The following is a 17800-nucleotide window of genomic DNA, read 5'->3' as shown; positions in this document are numbered from 1 at the left end:
TCAGCATCTTAGCTGTAGAGGGCAGTGTCACTGGCCCTCATATGTGGGATCCGAACCGGGGCCTTCTGGCATCCCAAGCGAGTTCTTAACCATCGCGCCACTCGGCCGGCCCTGTTGTTTTCAGTTTTATATCTCACATATCAGTGAAATCATATGGTTCTTGACCTTTTCTGTCTGACTTATTTCACTTAGCATAATAATCTCAAGATCCATCCATGTTGTCCCAAATGGCACAATTTCATCTTTTCTTATGGCAGAGTAGTAGTCCATTGTGTATATATACCACATCTTTTTAATCTAATAATCTGTCAAAGCATACTTTGGTTGTTTCCATGTCTTGGCCACTGTAAATAAAGCTGCAATGAACATTGGAGCACATATATCTTTACGGATAAGTGTTTTCAGATTTTTTGGGTAGATACCCAGGAGAGGGATTGCTGGGTCATATGGTAATTCAATTCTTAATTTTTTGAGGAACCTTAGTAAATATTTATAAATGAAGTTTAAAGAACTAGAATTCTTGAGGTCAGAGAAGTAGTTGATTAAAATAAGGAAGTAGAAGTTATGGATAGGAGTTTGTGGTCAGAGGTAGACCTTGGGACTATAGGTGTACACAACACAGTAAAAAAAACTGCCCTTATGAAGCTTACCTTCTGGCTGGGGAAATGTATCATAATCCATGTTCAATAAATAAAGTGTATATATTGGTTTGTCGGAAAAGTCATGATGCATTTTTGCAACGAAAAATAGAAAAAAGAAGTCATGACTTTTCCGACAAACCAATATTATGTTTGATAGCTGCATATACTAAGGAGAAGGGAGGATGACATTTTAGATGGGTTGGCCAGGAAGTTCTTGCTGAGAACGTGCCATTTGAGTGAAGATTTGAGGAAAGGAAGAGAATGAACCATGATGCTACAAGGATAAGAATATTGTAGGCAGAGGGGTAATGCAAATAATGCTGAGACTGGCTTCAGGGTCGGTGCAATTTGGGAAGAAATATCCTTTAAGGAGAACCATATTGTAGATAAGCAAGGAGGGAGGTTAAAAGAGCTTTCTTTACTAACCACTTTTAGAACAGAACTTTTTTTTTTTCACAATAAAAGAGAATGATTTCTTGTTTTTTTTTAAAAGATTTTTATTGGGGAATTGGGGGATGGGAACAGCACTGGGGAACTGGGGGAAGGGGAACAGACAAGTTGCTGTCGTTTTGTTCTTCAGTCTAGTTGTGGAGGATGTTGCTTCACTGGCCCAAGTTGGCACCATCATTGCGCTCTTCCTGGGCGAGGCAGATCAGTCGCTGGCTTCTGGACGGCTGCTCACGGCGGCTACTGGCCGCTCACGCTGGCTGCTGGCTACACACGGTAGCCCATGGCAACCCACTGCCACAGGGGCTGCAGCCTATGCTGTCGCTGGCACTCACGGCAGCCCAGCTCCAGGTTGAGCTGTTGTTCAGCATCTTAGGTGTAGAGAGGGCAGTGTCACTGGCCCTCATATGTGGGATCCGAACCGGGGCCCTCTGGCATCCCAAGCCAGTTCTTAACTATCGCGCCATTCGGCCGGCCCTCTTGTTTATTTTAGCTATTGGCTATTATATCTTTGTGTTTAGGAACTGATGTTGACAAACCATATTATTTAAAGACATATTTAAAAGCAACTAAAATTACTTTGGTATAAACGATGTATTATTTGCTATATAGTTTGATATAATGACATAATTACCAATACCTTTTGTGGACAGCAGAGGGAACTATTTTGCCAATTATCTAAATTTGGAGGTAGGTTGTTCTGAGATAATAAAACCCTTTTATTTACTATGTTATGCAAAAAGAACAGTTCCTTTGATTTTTTTTAAATAAAGGTTTGTTTTCTTCCAGAGCTCTGTTAATATTTATTTGTATGGCTATACTGATGTAAGTAAATTTGATAGACTATTTATGAAATTTAGAAGAATTAATAAACACTATGAAAATCTTCATAGAATAAATTGTATTTTGTTTGTAATCACTTTCTGATTTTTGTTACTTGCCAGCTAATAGTGGCATTGATAACATACTGTCACATTGGGATACATTTTTAAGTTATACATTTGAATCTTAAAATTTGTTCTGTTTCTCTGCTATTCCTAATTCTGTTTTGTAGCAGAAAAATGTATATTGTCATTTGAACTTCATTTGCTACAGAAAGTCTTACTCGGTTATATGACAGTGTAAGGTCCTGCCTTGAATGTTTTCTGCATTCTGTGAATGTCCAGCGCAAATTTATCAACTATCAATGTGAAATCTGCCCTATACCCCTTTTCCTCATATGTAGTAACAGACAGTTGATCTTAAGCCACTTCATAAAGTGGCAGTATGTAACTCTGCTTCTTAACAGCTATTTAGTTATTAAATACTTTTGCTCTGCTGACTTTGTGGGTGGTTTTAAAGAATCAAATTAATATGTAATTAAAAGGCTTTTTAAGGCTAATAATTAAGGAACTTTCAGATTGCAGGGGTGTAAAGGATAACAGTGGAAAAGTATGGGATAATAAGATGGGTTTAAAGGGGCATTTAAAAAAGGAACCAACCTACTAGATATATTTTTAAAATTATATCTTAGTGAAATAATTAGTTGAGAGCTTGTTTTCTGTTCTTCAGATGATTCCTTGGTTCGTTGTTTTTTAAAAAAAATGCTAGCTGTTGGGTAGGGTACTGTGCTGGAAATAACAATATGAATAAGGTGTACCTGCTTTTGAGAATCCCTTAAATTCATAGAAAAGTGAAGATGTTACAACAGTAGTTTCACAATTGAAAGCAAGAGTATCTCCATTTAAGGTGGGCCTAGGAGTGAGCAGGAGTTTGGTCAGGGAAGCCTTAAAGAGGCCAGGAGAGTTGGGCTTTGAAGTGGATAAGTTGGAGTTGGCCAGGCAGATGATGGGTTAGGGTGTTGCAAGGAGTTGGCAGCCTAGGTTTAAAATCTATTATAGTTCCAATATTACGGTGTATTCTTAGTCAATTGTGCATCAGTTTTATCATCTGTAAAATGGGGATAATAATTGCATTGACTTCATAGGGTGTTGTGGGAATTAAATGAATATATTGGAAAACATTTAAAACAGTGCCTGGTATATCCTAACCAACTGAAGGTTAGCTTTTAATGTTATTATTGTAGAGATCTGAGGGTAGAATTGGCAGGTTGTGGTCTTGGATTGTGAGTATTAAGGCAACGGATGCCTCTAGGACAGTGATTCTCAGCCGTGGATGCACATTAGAATCACCTGGGTAATTAAAAGGTGCTAATGCCTAGGCCCCACCCCAAAGCAGTTTAATATTGGGTTGTTGGAAAAGTCATGACGTATTTTTTCTATGTTTTCCGTTGCAAAAATGTGTCATGACTTTTCCAACAACCCAATAATTTCTCTGATGGTACGGCCCTAGGTGGTTCTAATGTTCATTTGGGCTGAGAACCACTGGTCTACTACTATTTCCAGGCTCCTGGCTTGGGTGACTGGGTTGCTGATGGTGCCATTTACTGGCATAAAAAGCAAATTGAAAGAAAAGATGTTGCTTTTAACATAGCACTTGGGCTTTCTAAGAATCCTGTTAGCATTTGCTTGCTTTAATTTTTTGAAACTAAGGAATACATTTTTAATATTTGTTTCTGGATTAGATATCATAAGTGACCTCAGACTATATGACTTTCGTGTTCTTGTGTCTGCATTTTATACTTTGAGTTTCTTTTTGGATAGTATATGCTACTGTTCCTTCTCTTTGGACTTAATTGCCTTTTAACATACCCTATAATTTACATATTTACTGGTTTGTTTGACTCCCTCTTTCAAAATTTCATGTTGATTGCTTCTCCCTCTTTTCTTCACCCAGCCCCTAACCAGTATTACCACTACCATTAGGATGTAAGCTCCTACAGAGAAGGGATCTTTGAAATTTTTGTTCACCAGTGAATCCTGAATTTCTAGTACATAGTGTATAATACATATTTCTTGAGTAAATGAATGAACGAATTACTGTCAGACTGGTTTTGTTTCCTTCCAGGTTCTTGGTTCTGCTCCAGAGTAAGATGTTGTAGAGCAGAATTTCAGAGAGATCTGTGAGAACTGTTTTCTTCTTGTATTTAATTGATAAACATGGAATTCAGTTTTTGTTTGCTTAAAGGTTGTAAGAATACAGTTGAGCAAATGCTTCTTAATATATCTAAACAATAAAAACTTTTTTTTAATGTTTTGGTAGGAACCACCTGTACCACCTCTAAATTTTTTTAAAGTGGGAATGAAACTGGAAGCTATAGACAAAAAGAACCCGTTTCTGATCTGCCCTGCCACTATTGGAGGTGTTAAAGGAGATGAAGTTTATATCACATTCGATGGCTGGGGTGGAATTTTTGATTATTGGTGCAAGTACTATTGTCGAGATATTTTTCCAGTTGGATGGTGTCGTCTGACAGGAGATGTATTACAACCACCAGGAACTCATGGTAAGATAATAAGTAACTACATGTTCTTTTATTTTATTGAAATTGGGGTGCTCAGCTTCCTTTATAGTTGATGCTCAATTTAAAATCACATGTGGTATTCCATTGTTTATACCTAGAAGATAGTTTTTAAAAGTTTGGACATAACTGTTACATACCTGTTTTACATGATTTTGGTCATTTTTCAAATTAAGTGGATATTTTGGTAGTCTTAAGTAAAATCTGTAAAAATTTTGACTCTGGAAGCTATCATAGATTAGTATGTTATTTTAATAATGTGCTTATCAGTTGCAATGTGTGCTTCGTAAGTTGAAGACGATGATTATCTAGATATTTTCTTTCAAGAGAAAGTCATCAAAATACTGAAGCTGCTTTGTGACTCTTCCAATGGCTTAAACATGCTGAACCTGGTCTTCTGCAATGGATAACTGCTGAGATTTAAGAAGGGTCTAAGCACAGAACCCAGTCATTGGCCTAACTTAAATATAAACTTATTTGTATAGTCAAATGTAAACACACTTAAAATTCACCTCAATATATTTATTTATACCAGAAAAAAGAAAGATGGGTATAGAAAATGAGTAGGTAAGGTGTGTGGAGGAGGGCAATGGCTAGGTAAGAGCAGATAGCCATATTATAGTACTCTCCCTTATCCGTAGGGGATATATTCCAATACCCCCAGTGAATGCCTGAAAGCTTGGATAGTACCGAACCCTATATATATACCATGTTTTTTCCAATACATACATATACTTGATGGCTTCTCTGAATTGCCAGCATCACTACTCTTGCACTTTGGGGCCATTATTAAGTAAAATTAGGGTGACTTGAGCACAAGCGTTGCGATACTACGATACTTCAACAGTTGATCTGATAAGTGAGATGGCTACTAAGTGATTAACAGGAGGGTAGTATAGAATGTGGAGATGCTGGACAAAGGGATGATTCATGCCCCAGGTGGGATGGAGCTGGACAGCATGAGATTTCATCATGCTACTCAGAACGGCACACAATTTAAAACTTACAAGTTTTTTCCTGGCATTTTCCATTTAATATTTTTGAACTGTAGTTGATCATGGGTAAATGAAGCTATGGAAAGTGAACCACGGACAAGGCGGGACTACTGTATCCTTGTAACTTCTGTAATTTGGGGCTTTTACACATCCCATTATGCTACAATGTTACATTCCATGATGTTCTTTTTATTAGGTACCTCTTTTACCAGTTCCCTACTGCCATGATTTTAGGAAGCAGGTATTAATGATTGATTTTTGTAAAATTTAGTATGATACAGATCTATGTGCATGTGATGCTAAGATAAATGAGGCATGGTCTCTGCCCTCAAGAAATTTACCCTCTAATGGGAGAGGGATGAATGGAGGGATAGGCTTAAAAAATGCGATATGGAATTAGCAACGCAAAAATAGAGATGTGTGCTAGGTATCAAGGTGGCCCAAAGACATCCAGTCTGTTTACGCTGGAGGGAAAGGTGGTTGGGTAAAGGAAAGCTTCACCAAAAGACACATGATGTGAGTATTAAAGGGAGCAGAAGGAGTTAGCCAGGCAGAATGGTGGTAGGGTGGACACATGACAAAAGTTAAAATTGCAGTTAATCCTGCAAATGATGAGTTCAGTGTGGGACACAGTGACTTTGGAATGTGTGGCCAAGAATGCTGTTGTCCTCCAGTGTATGACCCCCCTTTTTTTCTTAGTTATACAGTTTGACTGCCTAACATAAAGACTGTATTTCCAGCCTCTCTAGCAGTGAGATATGGCCATGAGACTGAAGTCCCAGTCAATGGAGTGAAAGTGCATGTGGTGTGTTCTTCCAGGAAGTATATTACAGAGAGATGAATGTACCTTTCTCTTTTCCTTCCTCCTGCCTCTATCCCAATGCTGGGAATGTTTTGGTTGTTTTGGGTGGAGCTCCATCTTGGACCATGAAATGGGGTCATATTCTAGGCATAGTGGAGGGGAAAGCAGAAAGGAGCCAGAGGCCCTGAGAACTTTGTGGAGTAGAATTTTCTTACTAGCCTGTTACAGACTGTTAAGAGAAATAAACTTTTATGTTATATAAACCACTATTCTTTTAGGTTTTTCTGTTACTGTTTGCTGAGCTTAATTCTAACTGATTCAGGGTAACTTTAGGACATCCAGGTGGATATGTCCATTGGATAGCTGCACATGCAAGTATGGAGCCTAAAAGAGATAGTTCTCTGTTGACAAAGCAAGTTTGAGAGTCGTCATGTTCATTTAAACAAATGTTCTTTGTATTAGAGGGATTATAGGTGTTGGTAGCAAGTGGGGTAGGCAGCTTATATATCCTATTGATAGTAAGTGGTGGAAGTTTGGGGTGTGGTTTTAATTGTGCATGTGTAACAGGTGGAGGTATAAGAGGACCAGTGACAGAACAATGACAATTGTAGGTCAACATTTAAAATAATTCTCACACTTCACCTGGGGGAGCTTGTTACAAGGCTGATGCCCTGAAACTCAATCCATGGGTTCTGAATCGGTAGGTCCAGAGTGGGGCTCATGTGTTTCCATGACATGGTTTGAGGTCCAAACTTCGAGAAACACAAAAATGAGCGATGGGTAGAAGATAAGATAGAAGTCAATTTAGGACACTGAGAAAAAGTATATATAAATGTAGGAAAGTCATGAAGTTGGTTCCCCCAGCAACAGGAAAGGAAAGATTTTAAGGAATAAACACTATCAAATGCAGTATAAAAGTCAACAGGAGAGCTCACTAGTGGTCTTAAATAAATGCATGGTTACTAGACTTCTTTGAAAAGCCAGGTTTTAGAGAGTTGAGTAAATAGGAGATGCAATGTGTTTAAAAAAATGTGGCTTCACCAATATTTTCTGAGATCTGCCTCCTCTGTCCTTTACTTCAGTAGACATTTCACCAGTTAAAGTGAAATTTAGAAACCTTACGTTGATTTACATCCCTTTACCCTGTACTATTTATAATGTAATTGTCTTCAATATTTCTTCTACATTCATTGAGAACAATGGCATTTAGACAGTGTTATATTTGGTTCAACCATTAAACATAATTTAGAAAACTCAAGATAAGGAAAGTCTATTGTATATACCTACATTTTTGCCCTTTTGGTTTTTTCTTTCCTAATTTTCAAGGATTCCTTCTTTTATCATTTTCTTTCTGTTCAGAGAACTTCTTGTAGTCATTCTTTTAGGGTAGGCTGGCTGGTGACAAATTCTTAGTGTTCCTTCATCCAAGGAAAACGTGTTTATTTCTCCATAATTACTTCCCCATAATTCTTGAAAGATTGTTGCTAGATACAGAATTCTAGGTAGACAGTTCTTTTCTTTCAGCACTTGAAAAATGTTGTGTGACTTCTGTCTGGCTTCCATGGTTTCTAATGAGAAGTTTGCCGTTATTTGAATTATTTTCCCTCTATAGGTTCCGTTATGATTATGGGTTTGTTTTTCCTTGTACTTCCAGTGTTTACTTTATACTTTATCTGTTTTATTGCTACATTATCAGGTGTGTACAAATTTTATAACTTCCTGTTCAGTTGAACCTTCTGTGGTAACTCTATGGTAATTTTTAAAATATACCTTAAAGTCTACTTTATCTTTACTAATGTAGCCAGCTGTACCAACTTTTGTTTGGTTGGGGTTCTTGTTCTCTCTCTGTCTAATGTTCAACCTTTATCCTTATCTAAAACGATGCATTTCTTGCAAATAGTTGGATTTTGATTTTTTGTCCAGTCAGTCTGTCTGTCGTAACTGGAGCTTTTAATCTATTTATATTATTATTACAGCTATATTTCGTTTTCAATATGCTGCCTTATTTTGTGCTTTTTTATTTGCCCTGCCTTTTCTGTTGTATTTTCCTTTTTTTCTCCTTTTTCAGATTATTTTTTCCCATTCCATTTCCTCCCTCTTCTTGTTTAGAAGTTATATACTATATTTTCTGTCATTTTAATATGCTAGGAATTTTAACATGCTTTCTTAACTTAATGGAAGTCTGAAATTAATCAATACCTTTATTCAGCACTAATAAAAGGAACTTAGAATACTCTACCCATTTATCTCCTTCTAATTCATGTTGTTACTGTTATATATTTTAATTATATCTTTTTATAGTCCAATAAACTATTACTGTTGTTTATATAGTCAGTATTTGGTGAGATTCATCAACATAGTCAACATAATTGTCACGCTTTATTCCTTCTAGGCATCTCAAACCTTTCATCTGGGAATGATTTTCTTCTGTTTGAGGTAGATCCTTCAGACTTTCCTTTAGTGAGGGTCTGCTAGTGGCACACTTTTTCAGTTTATGTTCACCTGAGTATGTCATTAATTTAACTCCTTCCTTGAAAGCCATTTTCTCTGGGTGTTGAATTCTAGGTTGACAGCTATTTTCTTTCAGCACAGTAAACATATTCTTTTGCCTTTTGGTTTCCATTGCTGTTGAGAATTCAACTGTCAATCTAACTTTTTTCTCCAACTGTAATTTGTCATTTTTTTTCTCTAGCTAATCTAATTTTTTATGTTATCATTGATGTTTTGTAGTTTCATTCTGATACTTCTAGGTGTGGGTTTCTTTGAATCTTGATATCTTAGCAAAACCATACATATGTAGATATGTTTATGTAGTTTCAATGTGAAAAAATTTTAATATTTGGTATTATATTTTACTGTTTTATCATTATTAAGGATTTCAAATGGCATGAGTAATTTGACGTTGTAAAATGCTTTCATGACTACTTTTTGAATGCAAATAATACAAACCATGTTAAAGTAGAATTTGGAAGCAGAGGAGTAGAAACAAAGATGTGCCCACTGGTACCATATTCTGTTTTGTAAAGATTCACAGAAGTCCCCAGAAGAACTTTAGGATTAGGGGAAAGTATGGTTAAAAATTGTTAGTGGATACTCACCCAAGACATTACATATGATTCATTTTGATTTTTTGCTTTTTAATTATAGATAGATTAATAATGTTAGTACTGTACTTACATAAGGTGAAATAGTGGGGTTTTTTTGTGTTTTCTTTTTTAAGATTTTATTGGGGAATTGGGGGAGGGGAACAGACAAGTTGCTGTCATTTTGTTCTTCAGTCTAGTTGTGGAGGACGTTGCTTCACTGGCCCAAGTTGGCACCATCATTGCGCTCTTCTCTGGCGAGGCAGATCAGTCGCCGGCTTCTGGACTGCCGCTCACGGCGACTGCCGGCCGTTCACACTGGCTGCTGGCTACACACGGTAGCCCATGGTAACCCACTGCCACAGGGGCTGCAGCCTACACCGTCACCGGCAACTCACGGCAGCCCAGCTCCAGGTTGAGCTGTTGTTCAGCATCTTAGCTGTGGAGGGCAGTGTCACTGGCCCTCATATGTGGGATCCAAACCGGGGCCCTCTGGCGTCCCAAGCCAGTTCTTAACCATCGTGCCACTCGGCCGGCCCTACAATTGCCTTTTCAACTTTTAAAAAAGGATATATCACTTAAAAATTTTCAAATAATTAATGATTAAAGATAATTCACTTGCATTGTTTCTTAAGAAATGTAGTGAGGCATCCATGAATGCTACTTGATGTGTCTTTATATTAAAAAGCTACTTATTTAAGCTTTACTGGTTTTCTGTTCATGAATAGTAATAAAGTTTAATTTAGCTTAAAACTTTTTTTTAACAAAAAATTCCACCTGTGTTAACACTACTATAATCAGAAATAGCCAAGTTCTTATTATGCTTATCATTGGTAGAAAAATACACTGAGAAGTGTACCTTGGATAGAAAATTCAACAAGCTGTGTAGCTTTTTTTCTCTTATTTTATTTAGGTTTTCCTTTCTTGGTTCTTGTTATGACCCTACGATCTTTCAAAGTCCTTTGATTTTGGTTCGTGCCCATCAGATTTATCCTGTACAGGGTGTCTGGTGAGAAAGAGAGAAGTATATGTATTGCTGTGTCCTTGGCAACTTAAAGAAGACTGAGTCACGTAAACTAAGACCAGGCCCATTGTAGATTTTCTTCTTGAAGAATTTATTTGATATTGCTGTTTTCTGTTTCAACTTGTCTCCCCCTCCCCTTTGTATCTTCTGTCTTAGTTCTCTCTAAAACAATGATAGATATTTAGGAATGCACTGTAATATATTGGTTTCTACCCATTATTGCCCTTCTTTTGTCTCCAGCATATACAGTTATAGGAATTTATTGCCAGTCATCTCATTAAAGTCCAAATATTTAATACATGAGCAAGACTCAGAATCCAGCAACTTAGAACCAGAACTGGGACTACCATTATTTTAAACTCTATATGTGATTTTTGAAAACTATCTTTTCTTTTTCCTGTCCTTATTTGGGAAAGTTTACAAACAAATAAGTTACTATTTTGTTTCTATAATTTTATTTATGAATACAGTAAATATAGGGGTTTTTCTGTCTTTTGAGAAATTGGAATGATTCAGAAGCAGAGGATTCTTTTAAAAATTGGCCCCAGTATTATTTTTTTAAATATTTTAGGATATTAAAAATGTTTTTAATAAATTGTTACATTGTAAACCATTATGCCTGTTTTTAAAGGTACTTAAATGCTTTTATTTTATTTTTGTGGGGAGGGAGAGTTGGATTTATTTCTTTTTTTAAAGTATGTAAGTGTAGTTGGTATACAATCTTATATTGGTTATATTAGTTTCAGGAGTACAATATAGTGATTTGACATTTTTATACTTACAGTGTGATGACTCCACTAATTCTAGTCATCATCTGTCACCATGCAAACTGATCACAATATTATTGACTATATTCCCCTTCTCCTTTTCACTTATCCCCCCACCTCCTTTCTAGTAACCATCCATTGATCTCAGTTTTTATGAGTCTGTTTTTGCTTTGTTTTTAGATTCAACATGTAAGTGAAACCATATGGTATTTGCCTTTGCCTGCCTAACTTACTTCACTAACATAATACCCTCTAGGTCCATCCATGTTGTCACAAATGGTAAAATTTCATTCTTCTTTATGGCTGAGTGATATTCCATTGTATATACTATATATACCACATCTTCTTTATCCATTTATCTGTTGATGGACACCTAGGTTGCTTCCATATCTTAGCTATTGTAAATAATGCTGCAATGAACATAGGGGTGCATATATTTTTTCAAATTAGTGTTTTCATTTTCTTTGAATAAATACCCAGAAATGGAATTGCTGTGTAGTATAGTATATCCATTTTTAGCTTTTCATGGACTCTCCATACTGTTTTTCCATAGAGGCTGCACCAGTTTGCAGTCCCACAAACAGTGCATAAGGGTTCCATTTTCTCCACATCCTTGTCCCAACACATGTTGTTTGTTGACTTTTTGATAATAGCCATTCTAACTATTGTGAGGTGGTAGGTATCTCATTGTGGTTTTGATTTGTATTTCCCAGGTGATTAGTGATGTTGAGCATCTTTTCATATGTCTGTTGGCCATCTGTATGTCTTCTTTGGAGAACTGTCTTTTCTTGTCCTCTGCCCATTTTTTGATTGGATTGTTTATTTTTTTGTTATTGAGTTGTATGCATTTCTTGTATAGTTTGGATATCAACCCTGTGTTGGGTATGTCATTTGCAAATATAGTCTCCTATTTAGTGGGTTGCCTTTTTGTTCTGCTGTAGATTTCCTTCACTGTGCAGAAGCTTTTTTGTTTGATGTAGTCTCACATGTTTATTTTTGCTTTTGTTTCCCTTGCTTGAAGGGATGTGTCCAAAAGATACTACTTAGACTGATGTCAGATAGTTTACTTTCTGTGTTTTCTTCTAGGAGTTTTATGGTTTTAGGTGTTAGTTACATTTAAGTCCTTAACCAATTTTGTGTTTATTTTTGTATATGGTTTAAGAAGGTGGTCCAGTTTCAGTTTTTTTCATGTATCTGTTCAGTTTTCCCAACACCATTTGTTGAAGAGACGGTTGTTACTGGCAGTGTATATTTTTACCTCAAAAGGTACTTAAGTACTTTTAAAGTTATCTATATAAGTTAAATTTTGAACTTATTGATTTTATTTAACTTAGCTTCAGGTTTGTGTATTATCAGTTATAAATTAGTTTCATAAATTAATGACTCACACTGGCGTGAAGTGTCTGCATCTTTAAGCAGTTGTGACTGTACAGACCAAGAAGGAGGGCAGCAAACAGCCAGATACTTTGAGTATAAAGTTGTGGAATCCCAAGGGTATAGAGGAATTCTTTGGGTCCAGAGGGAACTGTGGAGGAGGGGAAAACCTAGAATCAGGAAGGTATAGCCAAGCACCCCTTTATAGTGGCACCACAGACTGTCAGTGACCATCTTAACTCTTTTCTTTACAAAATCCTTCATTTTATTGGGTTCTTCACTCCCCCCCACCCCACACACGTACACACTTTTCCTCTCACAGAAACAGCTTTAATTTACAAGTAGAACTTAATGATAACGTGGCATTTTCTTCACAACTTTGTAAAACATTTCTGATAATATTTGCTATAACTGTAATATTAGGTTTTCTTTGTTGCTAATTCAGACAAATTGTATGAATAGGAACTTTCTTCTTAGGATTAAAGTAAAAAAATTTAAGTAAATTTTAAATGCATTTATGTTGGGCACTGTTAGCTTCTTTGAATGCTGGTTTATGTTATGCATGTGTGCATGTGTGTATATGGTTTATTTTTTCATAATTAAAATTCTAAGGGAGTGGGTTTTTAAATCTAAACTTTTGATCTTTTTTAAAAATGTGACTAGTCAATTTATGTAATAGTCTTATTTTGTAAAGCCCATCCTATGTAACATTTTTCTTTTGAACTGTTTTAAAAATAGCCTTTTGAGAAGTATTTCAAAGCTTCCATTGAGCAAGTAAGAAGTAGCTCTACTCCCCACTCCCCCACCTTGTTCTCATTTAAAAACAAAACAAAACCAGAAATTATGGCCACTTTTGCTGTTTATTCAGAGGTGTGCAGAGGAATATGTGGTTTCTGTAACCCGTGCTTCCCCTCTCTCAATTTTGAAATGAAGATTTTAGTTTTTAGGACATATCTTTATCAACTTTTCCCTGTTTTATATGACTGTGTATGTTCAGTGAAAACCACATAAAGCATCACTTTTTCTTTCTCTGTGTTATAGTGTGTCAAAAGTAACAAAGATACATATAATTAAAGCTGTAAAAAGTTCAAGGTATGTCAGTCCCATCAGAAAGTTTCTGAATAAACTCTCAAGTATTTGTTTAGAGTTTTGCCCTTGATGTACCTTATAATAAAATACAGACTACTATACTTAGCATATTTAGTACTCTTCTTGTTTGGTATAAATGAAATAGTTAGAAATGCTAACAACCAAAATTATTATCTCAAAAGCCATGAAATTTAAAACAGCTGATATTTTCCTTTTCATATGAACAGCTTGGGACACGTTTTTCTTGTGAAATGAGACAGCTATTATGATGCAAAGAAGTATCTTAAAAACAAAACAAATGTCCTTTCTCTGTTTTAAGTATTTCAACTAAATACTGTGATAATTGCAAGCAGAGTCTGGAGTTTCTTTCTTGTTTCTGTTGTATGATATATTTTAACAAATTCTCTTGAGACTATTAAAATGTCTTGGTTTTTAGGACATGTGGTCCAGGGGGGATAACTTTATCTACATACGCAATGGGTTGGAAGTTAGATTTTGCATGTCTTGTCATTTCTTTCCAGCGTCTGTGACCCAGGGTAACCTTTGGTTCTTCTCTGAAGGCAGGAGTGAAGGAAGTTTGAACAGGTGACTGATGATCACTGTCTATACAGCCCACAGACAATATGTGAATTACTTTAGCAGTCCTCTTAGTCCCCTCCTCCAACCTCCACCCCCCTTAAACCAACAGATGCAAATAGCTTCATCCCCATTTGCTAGAAATTCTGGCTTGCTTGGGCAACATGGGCTTTGTTGTTGGGCCTTTTCTTCAGAAAGGCAGTTTTATTCCTGGTAAAGGAGAAAGGCTACCGAGTGGAACCTGAATCACCTTAATGGTAAATGCAGCAACAACTTGTTTCTCTGGAATATTTCCAAAGGTAGGAATTACCCCCAAAGTTCCTTTATATTTTAGTTGAAGTGTGGCTAAAGAAATTCATTGTCTGCTTTGTTAGCTTTTGTATACTAAATGACTAAATGATCCCAGTCAGTCATTTCTGTTATCTCAAAAATCCTGTTTTGTTCTAAATATTACTTATTGAAATTGTTGGCACTGTTATTTGATTAGCCACCTCTAAAATTGTTTTATGATACAAGGGAGAAGTCAGTCTTTGGTTATTTCCACCATAAAAATGGTTTAAAATAAAAAAGGAACAGCCCCATTGGAAGTCAAACTTGAACATTTAAATGTCCAGTTTGAAATGAAAAGTATCGCAAAATTTTTTTTCTATAGTTTTGAGAAATATAATTTTCACTGGTATTACATGAGGGTTATTAAAAGTATTTTTATGATACAGAAATGTGGATAACATATTTTACTAATTAAATATTGTATCAATATATTTAATGTATTTTGTGGAAATTATAGCAGTGACGGCTGATTTTTCAGAACAGCATAATGGAAGTCACTCCACAGAAGTCATTCAATAAGGAAAAACGCTGTGGTTTAAAAATTGAATGGCTTTTAGGGCCGGCTGAGTAGCTCAGTTGGTTAAGAGCTCGCTCAAGAGTTTGAGTTCTGAGCAACAGCGGTTCGAGTCCTGGCTCGAGCTGAGCAGCCGCTGAGCTGCCAACAGGTGGCAGGATGGCTCAGCTAAAAAAAAAAAAATTAAAAAAAATTGAATGGCTTTTAAAAGCTCAGTATTAGATGAATTGTGAATTGACCTGAAACAACTGAAGTTGCTTCTTTTTGTGTGAACTTTCTTCTGAAAATATTAAAAGTTTTGGAAATGATCTTCTTTAATTATATCATTGTGACCAAATCTTGGTTCTTTTTAAGTGAGCACCTATGAGTAGGGATTATGAAAAAAATGGTCTTCATGGAAGCACCCCCATGAAGCTGAAAGGAGTTGTGTACCAAGCACCTATGATTGGCAAGTAGAAAACAAATATATTTTAAAAGCAACACTCTATTAAAGTTAAGCTCTTCTAAATTCTAATTGTGATTTCTAACTTGTTTTTGCATTTTTATGATTTCCTTTTTAGGCTGACTATTTATGAGATATTACATAACAGGGTAGGAAAACCATGTAAATTCTACTAAATTAGATTTTTAAATTTTAATTTAACATGCATGCCAAGGAAAAAGGCGCTGTCATTTAGGTATGGAGATAAATAACTTTAACTGGACTTTTGTATATTGTTTAAGTTAGAGAACTATCCTTTAACCTTTCAATTGTGTTTGGGAAATTTTCCCCAGTAATATTTTTATAAATTTTCAATAACCTTAAGATAGAATATTCTATGCAAATTAAAGTATGTTTTATAAGGTGTATGAAGAGTTTCTTGTCCCTTCTTTAATCTATCTTGGATCTCCAAGCTCTGTTTTGAAATGGGAGATAGTGGGGAGTAGATCAAAACTACAGATCCTTTCAGTATATTTGGTTTTGGGTTAGTTGTCCAGACATAGCTTTTTGAAGCTGCTGGAAAAGACATAGCAGCACTTCCCAAATAGGGATGTCTGTCGGACCCCAAAAGCAGATCTTTACTTTTCTGAGTGAATGATTTCTTTCTTTCTGGGTGGGGTTACCTTTTTTTACATGTTTAAGGTATAAAAGTACCTTAAAAATTAAAATACTAAAAATACTGTAAAATTGTGGTTCTTGGTATTGAGAGGGAAACTCACATGGGTCATCAAGGAGACTCGGGAAGGATGATGGAGGAGCTAAGGCCACAGTGCTGGGTTTGGTCACTGTATATTACTCCGACCATGGCAACCAAACCATCTCTGCTGGGTAAATGAACAGGGAACTGGGCAGAGCCCTCAGGTTAGCATAAGTAACTTGGTGCAAGGTCCCAGAAGGGTTAAAATATGAAAAGAGGTCCCATTTCCATAAAAACAGGGACAACTACTAGTAAAAATTAGAGACCTTGTTTTCCTTTGTAATTTCTCCAGTGTTTGCCATCCTTTTTCCTTGTAATGATTAGTTGTAAAACAAGTAAACCTTTTTAAATAAAGAGGGGGATGCTTGAAAAGGACTTTTATGCTTGTTTTGGGCACAGTAGGAAAGTGAGAGATAGTGAAAAAGCAGTATTGTAGAGAAGTTTTTAAGTGATGACAAAAGGAAGAGTGATAAGCAGAGAACTATGAGAGACAGTATTGAGGTTTGGGGAGTGTCTGACCAGGACAGAGAGTGCCTCTGCACCTGTGAATGGAAGTACTAGAAATACTGTGTATCTTGGATGATCAACTGCTTGGGCAACAGACATGCTTTTATGATTATGTTCTGCTGAGTCTGCTTGTGGTACTGAGGGGATCTACTCTTGAATAGCTGTTTTCTTAGAGACATCTAAATATTTAGAATTTCTGATTCTACTGTTATTCAAAAAAGTAGCTAGGTTGTCTATCTTTGTTGGGGCATTTTATATTATTATTATTATGATTATTATTATTATGATGATTATTATTTTGTTTTAGCTGAGCCATCCTGCCACCTGTTGGCAGCTCAGCGGCAGCTCAGCTCAGGCTGGGACTCGAACTGCTATTGCTCGGAGCTCACACTCTTGAGTGAGCTGTTAACCAACTGAGCCACTCGGCCGGCCCTAAAATTAGCCATTTTAAAATGCATAATTCAGGGGTACTTAGTACATTCACAGTGTTGTGCAACTACCACCTCTATCTAGTTCCAAAACATTTTTGTCACCCTAAAAGAAAACCCAGTACCCATTAAGCAGTTGCTCTTCATTCCCTCCTACCACTGGCCCCTGGTAACCACCAGTCTGTATTCTGTTTCTGCGGATTTACTTTAGACATTTCATGTAAATAGAATCATAAAATATGTGATTTTGTGTCTGGCTTCTTAAAATATCTTCAGTGTTTATCCATGCCACAGCATCTGTCAGAACTTCAATTCCTTTTTATGGCTAAATAACATTCCATTGTGTGGATATACCACACATTTATTTATCCATTTATCCATTGATGGACATTTGGGTTGCTCCCACCTTTTGGCTAGTGTGAATACTGCTGCTGTGAACATAACCATACATGTACTTGTTTGAGTCCCCTTTTTCATTTCTTTTGAGTATGAACTTAGGAGTGGAATTCCTGGTTCATACGAGGTGTGATAAAAAATATGGTGAATCAACAAAAGAAACCATCAATAAAACAAAACGGAAGCCTACTGAATGGGAGAAGATATTTGATAATGATATATCAGATAAGGGATTAATATCCCAAATAT

General features: G+C 36.2%; 1 protein-coding gene across 2 annotated transcripts in view; it reads left to right on the top strand.

Moving 5' to 3' along the window:
* The window catches only part of SCML2 (Scm polycomb group protein like 2), an 84909-nt gene that overhangs the window by 36704 nt on the left and 30405 nt on the right, over positions 1-17800 (top strand). For both annotated transcript variants that reach the window (XM_019665923.1, XM_019665912.1), the window contains exon 7: positions 4230-4473. In XM_019665923.1, the coding sequence (XP_019521468.1) occupies positions 4230-4473 (244 nt within the window). The remainder of the gene's footprint in view (positions 1-4229; positions 4474-17800) is intronic.

Source organism: Hipposideros armiger, unplaced genomic scaffold, assembly GCF_001890085.2.
Source record: "Hipposideros armiger isolate ML-2016 unplaced genomic scaffold, ASM189008v1 scaffold_13, whole genome shotgun sequence".
NCBI lineage: Eukaryota > Metazoa > Chordata > Mammalia > Chiroptera > Hipposideridae > Hipposideros > Hipposideros armiger.
Note: the sequence above shows the minus strand (reverse complement) of the source record. Positions and strands in the feature narration are given on the sequence as shown.